General features: G+C 35.7%; 1 protein-coding gene across 1 annotated transcript in view; it reads left to right on the forward strand.

Annotated features, from left to right (window-relative positions):
* USP47 (ubiquitin specific peptidase 47) overlaps positions 1-20,499 on the forward strand; it is a 121,192-nt gene that overhangs the window by 27,512 nt on the left and 73,181 nt on the right. Inside the window, exons 2-3 of the mRNA XM_008580414.1 lie at positions 14,833-15,036; positions 19,236-19,349. Coding sequence (XP_008578636.1) covers positions 14,833-15,036; positions 19,236-19,349 — 318 coding nt within the window. The remainder of the gene's footprint in view (positions 1-14,832; positions 15,037-19,235; positions 19,350-20,499) is intronic.

Below are 20,499 nucleotides of genomic sequence, written 5' to 3' on the forward strand. Positions count from 1 at the left end.
GCTCCCGTGCCTCGCTCAGCCAGTGAGCGGGAACCGGTCTGTACGTGGGATCCGAACCCTCGGGCGGGAGCACCGCCGCGCTTCCCAAGCGGTGCACTATCCATTGCGCCACCGGGCCGGCCCTGTCTTTTCTTTTTTAAACACAGAAGATATGGTTGTTTCGATTTACCTATGCATTTACCACTTTCTTTGCTGTCCACTTTTTTTATAGTGGTAAAATATATATAACATAAAATTTATCATTTTAACCGTTTTTACCTGTACCGTTCAATGGCATTAAATATATTCACATTGTTGTGCAATCAATCATCACACCATCCTTCTCCAGAACTTTTTTCATCTTCCCAAACTGAAACTGTACCCATTAAGTGATATCTCACCATTTTCCCCGCTCCTTCCAGCCTTGGCAGCCACCATTCTACTTTCTGTCTCTATGAATTTGACTACTGTAGATACCTCATATAGATAGAATCATATAGTATTTGTCCTTTTGTGTCTGGCTTCTTTCACTTAAAAAATGTCTTCAAGGTTCATTCATGTTGTAGTATGTACCAGGATTTCACTCTTTTGTAAGACTGAATGATATTCCATTGTATATTTATGTCACATTTTGTTTATCAGTTCATCATGATAGATGTTTCGGTTGTTTCCACATTTTGGCTATTGTGAATAATGCTGCTGTGTACATTGGTGTACAAATGTCTTTTTGAGTCCCTGCTTTCTGTTCCTTTGGGTATAGACCTAGAAATGGAATTGCTGGATCTTATGGTAATTCTGTTTAGTTTTTTGAGTAACAGCTGTACTGTCATCCACAGTGGCTGCACCATTTTACATTCCCATCATAAATGCACAAGGATTCCAGTTTCTCCTTATTCTCACCAACACTTGTTATTCCCTCCCAACCTCTCTTCTTTCTTTCTTCCTTCCTTCCTTCCCTTAATAGCAGTCCTAATGGGTATGATTTGTATTTCCCTAATTGTTGGTAATGTTGAGCATCTTTTTATGTACTTGTTGGCCATTTGTATATATTCTTTGGAGAAGTTCCAATTCAAGTCTTTTTTGCCCATTTTTAAATCATGGTGTTTGGTATTTTTTTGTTGTTGAGCTGTAAGAATTTCTTATATATTCATGATATTAATCTTTACAGTTTGCAGATATTTTTTCCATTCTGTGGGTTGCCTTTTCATTGATAGTGCCTTTGATATACAAAGTTTTTAATTTGTTGAAGTCCAGTTTAACTATTTTTTCTTTTGTTGCCTGTGTTTTGGTATCATCACCAAATCCAATGTCATGAAGCTGTTCCCCTGTATTTTCTCTTAATAATTTTTGTAGCTTTGCATTTATTTTCCTATCTCATTCCTTTGTTAAAGAGAAAATAAAAACTCTGCGACCAAAGATTAAACACCTAGTGGCAGTTTTACTGCCAAGCTGGGAACTAGGTCCAGTACAGAGGGGTGGTGGTGAGAGGATAAGACTTAAGGCTCAGGAAGTAGGTTGTTAAAGCTGAAACCCATGAACAATCTCTGTTTCATAGTAGGTAAACAAAGTCTCTCTTTGCCTCTGGTTAGCTGGCAATATATGAGCTAATTGTTTGGACATTGTATATGAACTGAGTGGAGGTTTTTCCAAAGTTGTCTTCGTGGTTGACGTGATTATGGGGCCATATGATTATGGGGCCAACAGTAGTTGTTTTGTAGAGATCAAGTATGCTTCACTGCCATCAGGCTAGGTTACTAGGTCAGGATTCATCACCTTCCCTCAGGGATCGCTTTTCTTTTTCTGTTACACATGTTTTAGGAATTTCTTTAATGATGGTCTACTGATGATAAAAATCTCTGCTTTTGCCTTCCTGATAGATGTTTATAGCATTCTGGGATAACAGTTATTTTCTCCCAGAACATTGAAAGTGTCATGTTCCTGTCTTCTTGCTTTAGCTGTTGAGAAATCAGCTGTCAGTCTAATTGTTTCTTTTAAGATTACCTGCTTTTTCTTTCTGACTGCATTTAAACTCTTCTTTTTTTGTTTACTTTGAGATTTGTTGAGCTTCTTGAATCTGTGGATTGGTGTCTTTGGTTCTTGAAAGTTCTTAGCCATTATCTATTTAAATATTGCCTCTGTTCATTCTCTCCTCTCCAGGATGTGTATAAGATCATCTTACATTATCTTTCATGTCTCTTAATGCTCTAATGTTTTACTTCTCTGTGTCACTAAAAATTTAGAATATTTCTTTAGTTCTGTCAAAGAGTTTATTAATTCTTTTCAAATGTTTTAAATATGCTGTTAAACTTTGTGCTTTTAATTTCTATTATTATATTCTTTTTTAGGAATTCTGTACTTTTAATAGTAGGCTGATGCCTACTCATAAACCTCTTTTTATTTCTTGAAGTATACTAAACATATCTATTTTATAATGTGACTGATATTTCCATTTTTGAAGTATTTGTTTTTATTATCAGCTGTATTTTATTCTTAGCTGACTTTGACTCGTGGTGCCATGTTTCCTTATGTACTCACTGATTTTTTTTTTTTTAATTTTGAGCTGTTTATTTTTCTTATAATCATGAAAATAATTGTTATGGAAATTATTTGCACTTTGAGGTACAGGTGGATTCTTCCATAAGAATTTGTGATTGTTTTTGCCAGGTGCCTAGGAACACTAGTATTCTAGAACCATTTTCAATGCAATTCTTGCCTTAGAGTTTTTCATAGCATCAGATGGTGTGAATTGGGGCTGTAAATCAGCATGAGAGCCAGCATGTGGCTGCACATGCTCAGGAGTACCCTGCCCCCCTCAACCAACTGCCAGATTTTAAACAGGCAATCCTCTCTCAGTCTTTAAGAAAGACAGGTGGAAGAGTAGTAGAATAAACAGACATTATTTTTTAAATTAAACTTTTTATTTGAGGTAATTGTAGATTCACCTGCACTTGTGAGAAAAAGTTTTCCCTAATGGTAACATCTTATAGAACTATAATACAATACCACAACCAAGATATTGCCAGTGATGCAGTCAAGATGGAGAACGTTTTCTTCCCCACAAGAATCCCTCATATTACCCTTTTATAAGCACATTCATTTCCCTCCCACTGCCTAGTCCCTCTTTAATTCCTGGCAACCACTAATCTGTTCTCCATTTCTAAACTTAGTCATTCAAGAATGTAATATAAATGGCATTACATAGTATGCAACCTTTTGGGATTGGTTTTGTAAACTTAGTGTAATTCTCTGTGGATGTATGGATGTACCACAATTTGTTTAACCATTTAGCTGTTGAAGGACATTTGAGTTGTTTGCAGTTTTTGGCTATTGTGAATAAAGCTTCTGTAAACATCCAGATACAGGTTTTTGTGTGAAAATAATTCTTCATTTCTCTGTGTTAATGTTGAAAAGTGCAGATTATAGATTGTATGGTAGTTGCATATTTAATTTTTTAATGAATTACCAAACTGTTTTCCAGAGTAGCTGTACCATTTCACAAGAAAGTCTGAGAGATCCAGTCTCTCTGCATCCTTTCTAGCATTTGATGTTGTCATTGTTTTTTATTTTAGCCATTCTGATAGCTGTGTAATAATATCTCATTGTGGTTTTAATTTGCACTTCCCTAATAATTAGTGATGCTGTACATCTTTTCATGTGCTTATATGCCATCTTTTTATGTTCTTTATTGAAATGTCTCTTCATGATTTTTGTCTATGTTATAATTGGATTGTTTTTTTTTTTGTTGTTGTTAGGTTTTCAGAGTTCTTTATATATTCTAAAATTACTTGTTTGTTGATTATGTGGTTTGAAATATTTTTCTTCCAGTCTTTAACTTTTCTTTTAATCCTTGGCAGAATCTTGGTAGAGTAGACCTTTTTAATTTTGATGAAGTCTATTTATCAATTTTTCCTTATATGGATCATGATTTTGGTGTCAAGTCTGAGAACTCCGCCTAGTCTCAGCTCTGAGAAGATTTTCTCCTGTGTTTTTTCCTAAAGGTTTTATAGTTTTATGTTTTTCATTTATGTTCATGATCCACGTTCAGTTAATTTTTGTATAACATGAGGGTCTTAGGTTGTGGATTATATTTTCGCCTCTGGATGTCTAATTGCTCCAGTATCATCTGTTGAAAAGACTATTTTTCCTCCACTGAATTGCTTTTGTACCTAGTCAAAAATCAATTGGGCATGTTTGTGTGGGTCTCTATTGTGACATGTGTCTGTCTCTCTGCCAATACCACACAGTCTTGGTTACTGTCGCTATATAGTGACTCTTGAAATCAGGTAGACTGAACCCTCGCATTATTCTTTTTCAAAATCCTTTTAGCTATGCTAGTTCCTTTGCCTTTCCATATAAATTTTAGGATAATCTTGTCTATATCTTCAAAAAATCTTGCTGGGACTTGTATTAAACCTTGCTTTGGTTTGAATGTTTGTCTCCTCCAAAATTCATGTTGAATTTAGTTGTCATTGTAAAAGTATTGAGAGGTGGGACCTTTAAGAAGTATTTAGGTCATAAGAACTCTGCCCTCATGAGTGGGCTAACACAGTTATTGCAGGAATGGGTTTGTTATGGCAGGAGTGGGTTCACCCCCTCTTGCTCTTTCATTTGTTGACTTCTTTTTGCCCTTCTGCCATGTAATGCCTTTTGCCACATTATGATGCAGCAAGAAGACCCTTGCCAGATGCTGTCATCTTGAAATTTGACTTCTCAGCCACCAGAACTGTGAGCCAAAAAATTGTTTGTTATAAATTATACAGTCGCAGGTATTCTGTTATAGCAGCACAAAACAGACTTAAGACAAAACTGTATAACTGTTGTGGAAGAATCAACATCTTTACTACGTTGAGCCTTCCAGTGTAAGAACATATTTATTTAGATCTTCTTTTATCCCATTGTGATCAGAGTACATTCTGTATGATTTCAGTTTTTTCAGATATGGTGAAGTTTTTTTTATGGCCCAGGATATGAACTGTCTTGGTATATGTTCCATGGAGATTTGAAAAGAATGCATATTCTGCCCTTATTGGTTGGATGTTTTATAAATGTTGGTTAAATCCTGTTGTTTGATGGTATTATTGGGTTTACCTGTGTTTTTGCTGATAGTCTGTCTAGTTGTTCTATCAATTTTTGATAAAGAGATGTTGAAGTCTCCAGGTATAATTGTGGATTTGTCTAATCTTTCAATTTTATCAGTTTTGACTTTACACATTTTGCATCTCAGGTTCATACACATTTAGTATTGCTATGTTTTCTTGGTAAAGAAGACATAGCAAAATTATCTGTCTCATAATTTTCTTTGTTTTGAAGTCTACTTCATCTTATATTAATATTTAAAATTAACTTTTGCTTTCTTTTGATTAATGATTATATCTTTTTTTCCATCCTTTTACTTTCATATGAAATATTTTAATGAAATATATGTGCTATATTTAAATTTATATAAATATATATTCATTCATATCATATATTTGATATATACATATATGTGTGTTATCTATTTGTATATGTGTGTATAAATATAAATATATAGAGTTTTTTGGAGACAGCATATCTTGTTTTTTAATCCACCCTTCCAATCTCTGACTTTTAATTGGTGTATTTAGACCATTTACATTGAATGTAATGATTAATATGTTAGAGCTTATGTGTGCCATTTTATTTTTTGTTTTCTGCTTCTTTTCTTTCATTTCTCTGTTGTCTTTTACTTGCCTTCCTGTGGGTTACTTGAACATATCATTGAATTCCATTTTGATTAATGTATAGTGTTTTTTATTGTATCTTTTTGTATAGCCTTTTTAGTGGCTTCTGTAGGTATTACATTATATATACTAATTTATCACAGTCTGTCTACTGGTGTTATTTTACTAGTTCATGTGAAATGTAGAAATCTTCTCTCCCTTTATGTACCTTTACCATCCCATTTATAATATAATTTTATTAAATAGTTCCTCTTCACACATTTATAACCACACCAAGCAGTGTTTTAATTTTTACATCAATTGTCAAACATAAAAGCTCAAGAGGAGAAGGAAAGTGTATTGTATTTAGTCCCGTTTTTTGCTTACTGTGTCTCTTCCTGATGTCCTAAGGTTTCTTCTTTGATCATTTGTCTTCTCTTTAGAAAACTTCCTTTAGCTGTTCCTGTAGGGTAGTTCCACTGGAGACAAGTTCTTTTAGTTTTTCTTCAGCTGAGAATGTCTTGAATTCTGCTTGATTATTAAAGTTATTCCTGGGTGATTCTTGAAGGAAATTTTTGCTGGTTATTGTGTTCTGGGTTGACAGTTATTTTCTGTAAGCACCTAAAAAATATTTTGCCACTTCCTTCTGGCCTCCATGGCTTCTGGTAAGAAAGTCTCCTCACTATCCTCTTTATTTCTTTTTCTGTTTTTCTCTGTTTCAATTTTTATGGTTTATACTACTATGTCTTCATGTTCATTAATCATTTCTTCAGTGGTGCCTAATCTGTTAATCCCACTTGTATAATGGGAGCCCCAAATCTGAGAGGGCACTCACAGAGTGTTTGCCTATTCCGAAAAATTCACCCATTGTTACCGTAGGTAAAGACATCAGTTTATTAGACTTACAGGAGTTGCTGACAGTGGCCAGCCAGCTGGATATCCACACCACCATGGGGTACATTACAACAGTTATATAGTGAACAGATCAAAGTAGAGGTGTAAATCATTTGCATGCTTATAGTAGACCCTCATCCAGCTCACTAACTCAGAGCGTGTGGGAGATCTGGCTGAGTAGATAAGTTTATCTACTTGCTACTCTCCGGGAGCCAGAGCACTTTAACACCAGCATGCTAATTCTTCTACCTAGGGTCCCTGCTTCCTCCACTCTTCCCTTTTTCTTAAAGAGGACATGCCTTTCCTTGGGTAATTACCTTGGCCAGGAGTAGTTTGGGGGGTGGGGGGATCTCTGGTATGCAGGGAGGGGGGAATAGGTCTATGTCCAGCATTTACCCTGCACCATGCATTGTATATTTCATCTCAGATATTGTCCTTGTCATCTCTAGAAATTTGAGTTGGATCTTTTTTATATCTTCCATGTCATTCCTCAACATACTCTCTTTACCTTCTTGAAATATGGAATAGAGTTATAAATGCTTTATGTGCTTGTCTACTAATTCTATCATCTGTATTATTTCTGCTTTGGTTTGCACTGATTGATTTTTCTCCTCATTATGGGTTGAAGAAGCAGGAGCTTCTTTGCGTGCTTGTTTATTTTTAATTGGATGCCAGACATTGTGAATTTTACCTTGATGAGTGCTGGGTATTTTTTATTGTCATAAATATTCTTGAGCTTTATTCTTAGATGCAGTTAATTTATTTGTAAACAGTTTGATCCTCTGATATTTGCTTTTAAGCTTTATAAGGTTGGACCAGAGTAGTCTTTAGATTAGGCCCAATTTGGTCCTACTATAGAGACAATACCCTTCTGAGTACTCTTATCTGATGCCCAGTGTATTACAAGATTTTTTTCTTTTACTCTAGCTGGTGGGAACCTAGGTGAACTCTAGGGATTCTTTCCTGTGGCTCTTTACCTTGCCTCAGGTAGTTTCCTCACACACGTGTACTGATGAGTACTTAGCTAAATACTCAAGTGAGACCACTCTGCAGATCTTTGCAGCTTCCTATTTTCATAGCTTTCTTCTCTCCCATATTCTGCCCTGTAATTGTAGCTGAAAGGCCCTGCCCCTTGAACTTTCAACTTAATCTTTTCATCTCAGGGACATTAATGGACTCTACCTGGGTTCTCCCTCCCTGCGGAACAGCCTGGAAGGTGGCTAACCTGGTTTGTTTCTGTTTTGACAGGGATTATTGTCCTGCGTTGCCTGTTGTTCAGTGTTTAAAAATCATTGTTTCATATATTTCATCTAGTTTTTTAGCTGTGTAAGGTGTGGAGGGTAAATCTAGTCTGCTATTTCTTAATGGTCCAGAGTGGAAGTTTTTTGGAAATAGACAATAAACGAGTAAAATATAAATAAACATATCAGGTGGCTATGAGTACTGTGAAGAAACCTGAAGCAAGGAAGGGAGACAAAAGGTACTGAGAATATTTTAATTTTAAATAAGATAGTGAGAGAAGGATCTGATTGAGAAATGGGCTATGCAGATTGCCTTTGCTGGTACAACAGTCTGTCCCCAAATCCTAGTGGCTTTTGCTCACAGATGTGTAATTTGGGCAAGGGTTGGATGTGACAGCTTGTTTCTGTTCTACTAGGCATCAGCTGGGAGGCAGCTGAAAGGCTGGGGGCTAGAAGCATCTGAAGGCTTCCTGATTCACATGTATGGCAATAGAGGCTGATTGTCAGCTGGGATCTCATTTTGGCTATGGCTGGAACATCTGTCTACACATGGCCTTTCCATTTGGCTGCTTGGCTTCCTAAAGCAATAGTGGCTGGGTTCTAAGTGAAAGCATTTAAGAGAGAGTCAGAAGGAAGTTGTATTGCCTTTTCTAAGCCAACTATGGAAGTCAAGTTGTATATCACAGGGAGTCACTAAGGCTGACCGTATTAAAGGGAACTGGAGTTAGACTCCTGCTATTGCTGGGAGGCATATCAAATAATTTGTAGACATTTTTTAAAGCCACCACAATGATATTTGAGCAAAGGAGATAAGGATATCTAGAGGAAAAGCATTCCAGGTACACTGTACAGAAATGTGAAGAACCTAAGGATGGTGGATGCCTAGTAGTTTAGATTTGTTTATAGTTAGGTTCTCACTGTACAATGTCACCTCCTTGAGGACAAGGGCTTTGTTCATTGCTAAGCACCAGGAACAGTTTTGGTAGATAGTTGTAGTTCAATACTTTTTTGTAGAAGAGAAGGTCAACCTTTTGGTACCATGTATTAAAAATCCTAAAAATGAGTATATAACCTCTCATCTAGTAATTGTTCCTTGGGAAATTATCTAAAGGAAAAAATTGTACAACCAAGCAATGCTGTAGTGAAAATTTTAGGCTGCTTAATTATCCATTAGTAGCAGATTAGTTAAATAAATTGTGGTTAGTCTGTATAATGCAATTTTTTTTTTTTTTTTTAAAAAGATGACTGGTAAGGGGATCTTAACCCTTGACTTGGTGTTGTCAGCACCACGCTCACCCAGTGAGCAACCAGCCATCCCTATATAGGATCCGAACCCGGGGCCTTGGTGTTCTCAGCACCACACTCTCCCGAGTGAGCCACAGGCCGGCTCTTGTATAATGCAATTTTTAAACTAAATGTTTTGGCACAGAAAATGGATAAGAATTGAGGGACAAGAAGCAGAATTCAAATAATGGTGTATAGAATAATTCTATTTGGTTAAAAGTTAGTCTCTATATAATAACTATGTGTAGAGAATGGAGAGATTCTGGAAGGATGTATGTCAAATTGTTTAACAATTGCTATAGGGGTTATTTTAGAGTTGCTTTTCAAAACACTATGTACCTGCTATTGTAATAGAAATTGTAAAAACAAAAACACCTTTTAAAACAATATGTTGGTCGCTTTATTGACTAAGCAAGGGAGGAAGACAAAATATGTACAGAAAAAGTGTAGAATGATGTAACACCAGGATTTTCCAAGAGATTATCTAGATTATAGGTTACTTTATTTCCTTTTATACATATTTCTTAATTGTTAAAAATGTTTACCTTATAATAAAATATTTATATGAAAAGAAAATAGTTGTAGAGGGTAATGTTAACCAGCTGTATTTTAAGAATAGCTATCATGGAAAAATCCAAATTTATTACCTAGCAAAATCAGGGATCTTTTGGTTCCTTTTAGTGCAAGGGACTGCAGAGTTTCTTTAGGGAATTCAAAATATTATGTGACTTAGAACATTTGATTTACATATAATTCTTAAGCTACCTTTTACTTTTTGTTAAAATGTGGCTATTTTCCTTGTTAATCTTATTTATTGATGTCCCATATGTTTTCAGTAACCTTACAAGAGTAAGTGAGGCCTAAGGTAAAAGTTACAAATATAATTTATGAATAAAATCCTAGATGGTGTACCAAAACTTTAATTTATATTTTATTGTAAAAATGTGTTCAGATTAATTGTTTTCATTTCACTGTCTTTCCCCTATATTTTATAGAAATAATTTGTAATTCATTTTGTTCTTATATACCATAGGATGTGTTTTGGAGATGCAGACAAAATATCTTTGATGAAATGAAGAAGAAATTTTTACAGGTATACTGCTGATGTAATTGCTTTAGTGTGATGATCAGCAGAGCAAGTAACAGCATGTTAGTATTTTTATTTAATAACAAGGCATGTTTTAAACTTTATGCTTGTTTGGCTATTTTATGTCTATCCAATTTTAATAATAAGAAAGTCACTTTAAATGAATTTATGTCTGGTAGTCTCTTGTTTTTAACAAGTGAGTGAGGGGAAAAAAAACTGATATAAAAACCATAGAACCTTCTGTTTTGACTTTTGGGTATGGTAGTTGCCTATTTTTAGCAGATATATTTATTTTCTGAAATATTAATAGTGCTGGAATTAAATCATTCAATAATTTACAAAGTCAAAACCCAGAAATATTATTTGAAGAATCAAAACTATTACCTTCTGACAGCCTGCGTGCACTAGAAACCTAAACTTCCCTGTGACGTAGCATTCCATTCTAACCTTTACTTAATACTTCATTTTCCTTGGGTCCCTTTAGCTCTAAGTTTGTTTGTTTGTTTCCCCCGCTCTCCCCACTAAGGTTCCTCCTTTAAAAATCTCTTCTATTCTCCCAAGTGTGGCAAGAGACCATTTAGAGAAAGATCATATAAATAACATCAGAGTTGGCTGGAGGTTTGGAGTGGCATGGAGGGAGGATCTCAGAAATAAAATAACCTCTTTTTTTAAAATGTAAGTTAGTACTTCTATCAGTAGCTCAGGAATTGACACTTATGAAAGTAAAAATGCACAGTCTGAATGAGGCTGGTAAATTTTAACACTTCTAGTCAGCAAAAATATTCATACCATCAATTTTCTTTTTAATCTGTGACAGTAGATTAATCATGAACTGTGGGTATTCAGAAGGATAATGCTGTAAAGCCTAATTTCTTAGCTTATAGCAGATCATGTACCAAGAAGAAGAGAAAATGGACTTGGTGTGTGTGTTTAAATTTGCAACCATAATATTATTCTTTGTAGGAACATTGAAAGGAAGAAATTCTTGAGAGAAATGGGTTGACTATTGAATTTAGAAGTAAAGAGGTCCATTCATAATGCTTTAATTCTTAAATTTTTTTCTCTCAGAAAAATCTAAATCTTGATAATTTTGATTTTTTTATATTAACTTATTTTCTGTGTGCTAATGCCTTTCTGCATATATAACATCAATTATACACCTTAGTTTGTATTTTTAAATAAGAAATACCTAGAAAGTATTTTTTTGAGACAACTATTAGAAATGTCTAGAAGAGGAGACAAGGTGACTTAAGAGGCAATCATGTCTTCAGCAGGCTCTGAGATTTCTTAGGCAGAAGAATTACCTATGTCAACCACTTGTAGACATTCCCAGCAGCAAGTCTGTTTTTGGAAGAAAACTGTGTTTTCAATGTTTTTAATGCAATATATTTTAACTTTTGTAATTAAGCCTATATTTTTATTCTTTTTTACTTTTTTTTTTAAGTATTTTTTTTCAGACTTTGGTAGGAAATCTAGCTTGTTTCTATGATGAGTGTAGACATAGATGAACACTGTCTTAGCATATACAGTGTTGAGACCTGTTGACTTTCCCCTTATTCTCACACATATAGTATTCGTATGAGTACTCTGTAAAAGCAGTAGTTTTAATTTTTTGACCTTAGGTAGATATTCTGTACAGAAAATTTTGTGTCCTTCTAATAGCTCATTTAAGATATATTAAATATTTTCCTAAATGGAATATGCTTTAGGTTTTTTGAAAACTTTGCACTGTTTTCTCTTAGCTTGAATTCATCATAGATCTAATTTGACTAAAAAATTTTGCTCCCTTCCCTAAATTGCGATGTATCTATCCTCAGATGCTTTTGCTAAATGTTGGATGTAGTATTTAAATGGATACCTTCCCCCAACTACCACCACCACCATCATCACATCCTTCCCAACTAGAACATACATGTGTTTAAATGTATTTAGGTGCGTTTTTGTTATCTATTGCTATGTAACTGCCTATGCTAAAATTTAGTGGTGTAATAGAACCATTAGTTTATTTGCTCACAATTTTGTGGTTTGAGATTTGGGCAAGGGCTCAGCTATTCAGTTTTGCTCCATGTGGCACCACCTAGGGTCATTACTTGGCTCCATTCAGCTGGTGGCTGACTTTGGATGGAATGTCCAAGAGGCTTTTTTCATATGTCAGGCACCTCAGTCCCTCCAGTAAGTGGCCACTTTCTCTCTATGTGGATTGCTAGGGCTTCCTCACAGCATGTTGATTCCAACTAATTGGATTTCTTACATGGTGGCTGGTTTATAAGAGGGAAGGTTTCAAGAGATGCAAAAGCAGAAGCTGCTGGTTTTTTAAGGCCCTGACTTTAGTTACACAGTATCACTTCTGTTGCATTCTTTTGGTCCTAGATGGTCCTGTGGCCAGCTCAGATTTATGGGAAGAGGAAAAAGAAAAAGATGAAAAAAGGTAGCAAAGAATGTTTAGCCATCTTTAATCTACCAGTATAAGTAGGATCAATCTGGGTTAGAGCCCCAAAGAAATTACAAAAATAGCCTCACTATTTCCTCTATTCTAACGAATACCTTTTTACTTTTAAATGTTTTGGAAATCTACATGTTTAATTTATATTGTAGAGGTTTTTTTTTTCCCCTCTTAAAAAGATGTTATAAAGTTGTTGGTACACCTTATTGATGATATCTTAAAATAGAAAAAAATTGTTTTCTTACCAGTTCCCAAATTGGAGGGGAGAAAGAGGAGAGAAATTTCACATCAGTGTGATTAGTGTTGGCAGTAGTAATTGCAAAATTTAGATGAAATCCATGATTGGTAGCCACATATTAGATTAAATTATAGGCGAAATAAAGAATGGGCCTGATTTGTCTGAAATGTAGTGCTTGCCAATCTTTTCAATATTATACTTTTATAGCAACTTATTTCTATTCTAAACTACTTGCATTAACCTTAATCTAAAGGTCTCTTGCGATACACAACCCATAATTGTGTATCGCAGAAACAAATTGTATTACTTCACCAAGCAGACAAGCAAAAAACCTTGTGGCTATCCTTTCTTTCGTACTAGTCGATGAAAATAATTATTTTTATTTAAAAATGGATAATATAAAAGCAACAAAAATTTGGGGTTAATATTGTTATTAAAAAAGTTGGAAACAAATTCTTGTATATAGCACCAGTTGGTACAACATCATATTTTTTAAGAGCCTGTTATGGGGATGGTGAGAGGTCCCCCAGTTAAATGACTGCTGCACCTGCCTTTCAGGGAGAGCAAGAGATTTATATCATCAGATTTGTATATTAGAAATACTATTCCGGGGCCAGCCCGGTGGCGCACTGCTACAGTGCGCCGCTTGAGAGCGTGGCGGCGCTCCCGCCGAGGGTTCGGATCCCACATACAGACCGGTTCCCGCTCACTGGCTGAGCGAGGTGTGGGCGCGACACCGAGGGTTGCGATCCCGTTGCCGGTCCCGGCCCGGTACGGGCGCGACACTGAGGGTTGCGATCCGTTGCCGGACACGAAAAAAGACAAAAAAAGGAAAAAAAAAAAAATACTATTCCGGATTGAAGGAATGTAAGATTTGAAGAAGTTAAACTTCTCAGGAAACTTCTGCCATAATTTTGATGTGAGATGTTCTGATTGCTGCAGGCAGGAATAAAGAGAAGAAAATAGTTGAAGAGATATCCAGAAGAAAGAATTAATAGGATTTGGTCATTGTGTGAAGTGAAAAAGAGGGAAGAGATGAGAGATGAGGGAGATGATCAGTTCAGCTTAACTCAGCTCTCTGGTTTCAGCAGCTAGGTTGATGATGGTGCCATTCATTGAGTTGGCCATTGTAGGAGGAGAAGGAGGGAAAGAAATTCCTTCCACTAAAGCATCTGTTACAGTCTGTTACAGCTGTGGAAAGTGGAAAAGAAAAACAGTGTGCTTCAACAGCTTGAGAGAAGGCATAGTTTTGAGAATGTCTCCTATTAAAATCTTTTTTCTTGGTAAGTACTACATTTTGCACTAGATGAAAGAAAAGGAAGGAGGAGAATTTGTGACCCTGATTCCTTTCTAGACTGGTAATTGAAAATTTTTTTCCTTGTTTTTCTGTCCGCCTGGTACTGGCTGATCTGTTTGAATAAGTTTGTCATCTCCCAACACAATAAATGGGGCTTTTTGGACATTTGGGCTATGGATACAGCAGTATGAAGATTGGGAGTCCTGGTTACCTGTGGCCCTTAGTTATAGATTTTGTAATCTTTGGACAATTCTCATTGCATTTCTGCACAATTCCCTTTCTGTTTCTTCAGAAGACCCCAAAGTGTTTGATTTGACTGTGCTAGCATGGTAATGACACATTTTTAAAGATCAGATTTTCTAATTTTTAACTTAAAATTGCTTAGATATACTATCTTCATGGCTTGTTGACCATTGATTTACAACCTTAAAAGGTTTAGGCAGACATCTACAGGAATGACTATTGATTCTGAAATATGCTTGTTTTTCCAAAACAATCATATATGGTGCTTATATGTTTGATGTATTCATTAGAGTGTTTCAGATATAATAAAACAATAATACTAGCAAAGAAAAAATATTTTTTGGGTTCTTTTACACTTAATCATAAAATTTTATAGCTAATTGTAGTTTTGTTTTCCTTTAAAGATAAATAATATTTAAATAATATATATTTTTTTAAATTTCAGATAGAAAATGCTGCTGAAGAACCTAGAGTCTTATGTATAATACAAGATACTACTAATTCAAAGACAGTGAATGAACGGATCACTTTGAATTTACCAGCATCTACGCCAGTCAGAAAGTTCTTTGAAGATGTGGCTAACAAAGTAGGCTACATAAATGGAACCTTTGATTTGGTGTGGGGAAATGGAATCAATACTGCTGATATGGTAAAATCCTAGACTTAAAGCATCTTCTCTTAAGCTACTAATAATGTTATTATAGCCATTGTTATTGTTGTTGTTGTTACTAATGATTGTATTAAGTCCTGAGACTCTTTTTAGTATCATAAGCACAAGTATAATGACTACAGTAAGAGCCTGTATGTACCTCGATAAGTGGATCCCTCTTCTTCCCTTTGCCTCCATCCTGGATTCAGCATTTGTTTGTCCTAAAGTTTGCATAATGTCGTTTCATCAGTTTTTTATTCATGAAAGGTGACTATCATAATATAGTGCCAACTAAAGAAAATTTTTAGTATTTACATGGAATGATGTTCATTTTATATATATTTTTTTACCTTTTTGTCTTTTTTACTGACCGGTAACAGGATCGCAACCCTCAGTGTCACACCCGTACCGGGGACCGGTAACGGGATCGCAACCCTCGGTGTTGCGCCCGCACCCAGGAACCAGTCTCCACATGGGATCCGAGCCCTCGGCGGGAGCGCCACCGCGCTCCCAAGCGGCGCACTCTCCAGTGTGCCACTGGGCCGGCCCCATTTTATATTTTTTAATGAAAATAAGGATAAGAAATCGTATATATTTTATGAACTGATTTTTGGAAAAGAAGAAAAAAATGTATGAGGGTACTTCAAAAAGTTTGTATATGTAAAGAAAGAGAAAGGAGTAGAAGGATGTACACCTCAATGTTAGCAAAGATTATCTGTAGGTGACTTTTATTTTTATTTTTGTATCTATGTTTATTTCTGGGTAACTTTTTTCTTTTTATATATTTATTTTTCTGTGTATAAATATGTATGGTTTTTGACTTTAACTGAAGCTTAAAAACATTTTTTAATAGCTGTAATGTTCTCAGATCTCTTTGAGAGAATGTTTATTTCATCTTCTGTGCTATTAACTATTTCTTTAATTATTTATCCTTTATTTATTGTATTTAGTTTATCTCTTTCATGATGTAGCATTTTCTCAACTATTTGGTGATTCTTGTTTTCTACTGATCTTTATATGTGAGAATGTTTGTTAACTTCTCTGTGGATACTGATTAAACTTCCCATATTCAGTTTGTGGTTGTTGTGGGGAAGGGTTAGGACATGCTGCTGGGTGTGGCATGTTTATAATTTGTCTTGGGATCAGCTAGTTTCTGATTCTTTCGGGTTGAGGGATGATCAGTACCTAGCTGTACAGTGCTGCTCTGCTTCTCTGGCAGGAAATAGGAACTGCTGTCTGCTGCTTAGCCTAAGGAGGGAAAGAGGGTGGGCCAAACTGATCAGAATACCCTCTCCTTGTTCACGTTAATGGTTCCATGGCTTCTACTTCTTGACCTTAGTGCGGAGTTCCCTACCACTTCTATCTCCACAGTAGTCTTCTCCTGTAGGTGCTTTGGGCTATGATTTCCTCTAGTTTTGTTTTCCTGTTGATCTCATCCCATGTGCTTTCTGTTTTTTAATTTCTCAGTATTTCTAGTCTGCTAAGGACATTCTTTGTTTTCCTGCACTGTTGTAATCTTTCTTTAAAAGATAGACACTTTGATAGACACTTTCCCCCGGCCTCTTTTAAAGGGAACTAATCCCATTCATGAGGACTTCGTCCTCAAGACCTAATCACCTCCTTAAGGCCCCAACTCTTGATAGGTTTCAACATATGAATTTGGGTGGGGGACACAAACATTCAGATCATAGCAGAGGCATTGATCAATTTTGCATGGGAGAGTGGCGAAGAAGACTGTGGAGTTGGATTCTCATCTGCACTGTTAGAATAGTATTCTAAAGTCTTTTTTATGTCTCCTCTCTCAGTCTAAATTCACCCTGCATACTGCTATTAGAATTATTTTCTGTCATCTTGAATCATAGCATTCATGTTACTTTCTAGTTCAGAAACCTTCAATCACTGGTCACTGATTAAAAATCAGATTCTCTAGGCTAGCATTCAAGACACACTAAAATTGATTCTTTAAATCTTTGGATCTTAGCTCCCAGATACTGGATTTATTTTCTTAACACAAATTTCCATATTTTTCCATCTCCATGTTTTGTTTATATTACCTCTTTTTGTTCTATGCCATTGCTGCTCTAAGTTTTCCAGGAAAATGCTTCTAATGGCAAATGAAATTAAATGTGTGTCCCTGTGATATTTGGGGGGCATAGTTTAATTGGCTCCACAGAAGAATCTAAGATGATTGATATTGCCTTATTTACCTTTCTATTCTATAACATATTTGTGTTTTTAAAAAATATAGAACTAATGTTTTAAATTAGTCATCTTTTTCCTCTGCACTTGACCAATAAAATTGGTAGTCCAACAAGACATAGAAAGATAAATAATATTTAATCTGAAACTTTGAGCAGTCTCTGGCACATCAGCATGTAACTTCTAGTGTTGCCTCTTTTTCAGTTTAAAGGATAGTTCTATACTGTTGTATGTGTCTTCCCAGGTCCTATTTATCATTTTCCTTTAAGAAGCCTTACTTGATGTTTTCTCATGCCATAAAAGTAATTTCCTCCTTTTTGACTTCCTGTGTACTATTTGTTCTACTATGCCACTTATCATCGTCTTTATTATTGTTGTTATTCATTTGTGTCTTTCTATTTGGTAGAATGTAAGTATTTCGATAGGAAACCTCACAGCATTAATTTTGTGTCCTCCGTAGACACTTGCTTGCTTTCACCTGCTTACTGCACAGTACTGCATGGATGCTCCTCTGAAACCAAGCCCATTTAGCTACCACCTCGTACACACAAACACCTACCACCACATACACACAAGCACATTTATTGAGGTGGAACCACCATGTATTCCAGCTATATCATCTGATCTTTTATGTCCGTCCAGAGAATTTAAGGAACCCAGCAATACCTCCCCTCCTTCCATATGGCTTCTTTTAGCTTCAGGTTTTTATGTTCTGTTTTTCTCATGGATTTCTAGATGTGAGCCAAAGTTAAGAGAGTGATTATATAAGTTTGCTATTTTATTTACTTAACACTTATTTTGCAGTTTCTATTCTCCTAGTATTGTTCTAAGCTCTCTCCAGATACTACCTTATTTAATCCTTATAACTACCCTGAGAGGCAGGTGCTATTCCTGCCTCATATTATAGGTGAGGAAACTGAATCATGGGGAAGTGAAGTAACTTGCCCTAAGTCACACAGATAATAATAGCAGAAGCTCTGACAGTTAATTTTTTGTCCTTTAATACTTGTGCTTTTATACAACGTTAATTTCCTAAGAAATAAAGGCACTTCCATAAAAAAGAAGTCTTTTTAAGAAGATATCACCCATGTGTCTGAAACATTAAAAACATTTCTTAATGTAACAAAACAGTTTTAAAACCAGAAGAAGAGGATGTTCATCCCTTCTCCCTCACTTTTCTCAACAGTGGTCAGGAGTGTGGTGAATAGGGTTTAGGGCATATAGGGTTCCATCTTTGATTCACCAACTGGAGTGAGTTAGAATGACGGCTAGAGTTGAAATTGCCCTGCCACATAAAAGAGTTGGTAAAGACTGAATTTTAGATGTTTAATTTTTAAAGGAGTGATCACTTCTGTCCCCCCTGTGGGATCCTTTCGATCCTCACAGTAAACTTGAAAGGGGTGTCAGTTACTAGGACAGGCTTTTCATTAAGCGTTTCTTTCTGAAGGTTATATTACATTAGTTACATTTTATTATATTACATAATTATTTTGGTTGGGTTGCATAGTGTGTTGCTTATCTAGGAATTCTAATTATATTCATATATCAAAACATGATTTTACAGTTTTTAGTTACATAGAATTACCTTTAGTTCATTTTCATGAAAACCCACTAAATATTGTATTGCGTATATTTTAGAGAACATGGAAATGCAAATGTTCATAGATTCTTTGTGTGTGTGTGTGTGTGTGTGTGTGTGTGTGTGTAGCACTTAACATTACCTCTTAACCTTTACCTTTTCTCTCTCCAATTTTTTTAGATGTTGGGGAATGTGAGCCTCTAGGGTACCCATCAGTGTATGCACTGTCACTGGGCTAAGCCATCCCAGATCATGAGTAGATGAGTTAATTCCAAGCCTAGATGAGCAGAATCTTCGCAGAATTATTACTGAAAAAATACTGTTTAAATGTAGATATGTGTTCATTTACATATTACTTGTTTGATTTTATTTTTACAATTAATGTTTCTCATAATATGAAGTATGTGTTTTATGCCCATAGGCTCCACTGGATCATACCAGTGACAAGGCTCTTCTTGATGCTAGTTTTGAGCCAGGAAAGAAGAACTTTCTGCATTTGACAGATAAAGATGGTGAACAGCCTCAAATATTGCTGGTAAGCTATTTAGAAAGCCTTATGTTCATAATTTTTGTGCTCTGTCACCTACTATGAGAGAATGTAGTTTTCCAGAGGAGGAGGAGAGATATGTTTTGTAATTCGCATAATAAGTTATTATTTTTCCATTTTATGTTGGTTTGTTAAATAAGCGTATTTGATAACATGGTTACACTGGACATCCATAGCACCATTATTTGTATATGCAATCTGTTGCCACATTGGTTTAACATGGGCTGCCATCTTTAAGAGTGCTGGCATACCAGGGATAGGAGTGAGTCTAGGATAAGTTAAAACACCAAAAGAGCTCCTTTGTTTCAATGGCCTTTCCTTTGGTTAAGCATTCACTTGGTTGCTGTAAGTCTTTGGCAGTTTTTGTCAGTTTTTTTTGTATTTTGGGGGAGGCCATTTCCATTCCCATGCCCCTCCCCCATCCCACCACCTGTTTTAGAATGACTAGTGTATAAGTTAAATGCTTTATTTTTATCCTTTTAGTGTTTACCCCAGTTCAAATTTCAGTAGAATTTTCTGTCTTAAAAGAGCCTTAGAGATTATCTTATTCAGTAGTTCCCAACTTGAGGGCCATTTCCCGGGAGATTTCTGACTTTTGAAAGGGTGGCATTTATAAGTTAAAAAACTGTACTTTCAGAATACTTTCTGTCTTCAAATTAGAAATTCTGGAAAGTAAATCTTGTCTGATGGTTACAAATATGGGATGAAAATACATTGTCAGGAATGCGGGTTAAAAAAAAATTAAGAAGACCTGGTCTGAGTTACCTCACTTTTCTATAGACTGAGGAAACTAAGGCTCAGAGGGTTTATGGACTTTTTAAGAACCCTTCTCTTCGGTGAAACTTTGCTCAGAAAAAGTTGTTCTACTCGATGCTTTTCATTTAGAAGTTTATTGTAAATACAGATGCTTCTCTGTACAGTAGACAGTAATTTAAAACAGAGTATCGATACTGAAGCAATGCCAGAACATGCACTCTGACCTTATTTAATCTCATCTTTTTTTTTTTTGTCCTTTTTTGAGACCGACCGCACCGCACTCAGCCAGTGAGCGCCGGCCCTATATAGGAAAGATCCCTATATAGGATCCGAACCCGCGACGGGAGTGCTGCTGCGCTCCCAGCGCCGCACTCTCCCGAGT

The sequence above is a fragment of the Galeopterus variegatus genome, unplaced genomic scaffold, assembly GCF_000696425.1.
Source record: "Galeopterus variegatus unplaced genomic scaffold, G_variegatus-3.0.2 Scaffold2083, whole genome shotgun sequence".
Classification (NCBI taxonomy): Eukaryota; Metazoa; Chordata; class Mammalia; order Dermoptera; family Cynocephalidae; genus Galeopterus; species Galeopterus variegatus.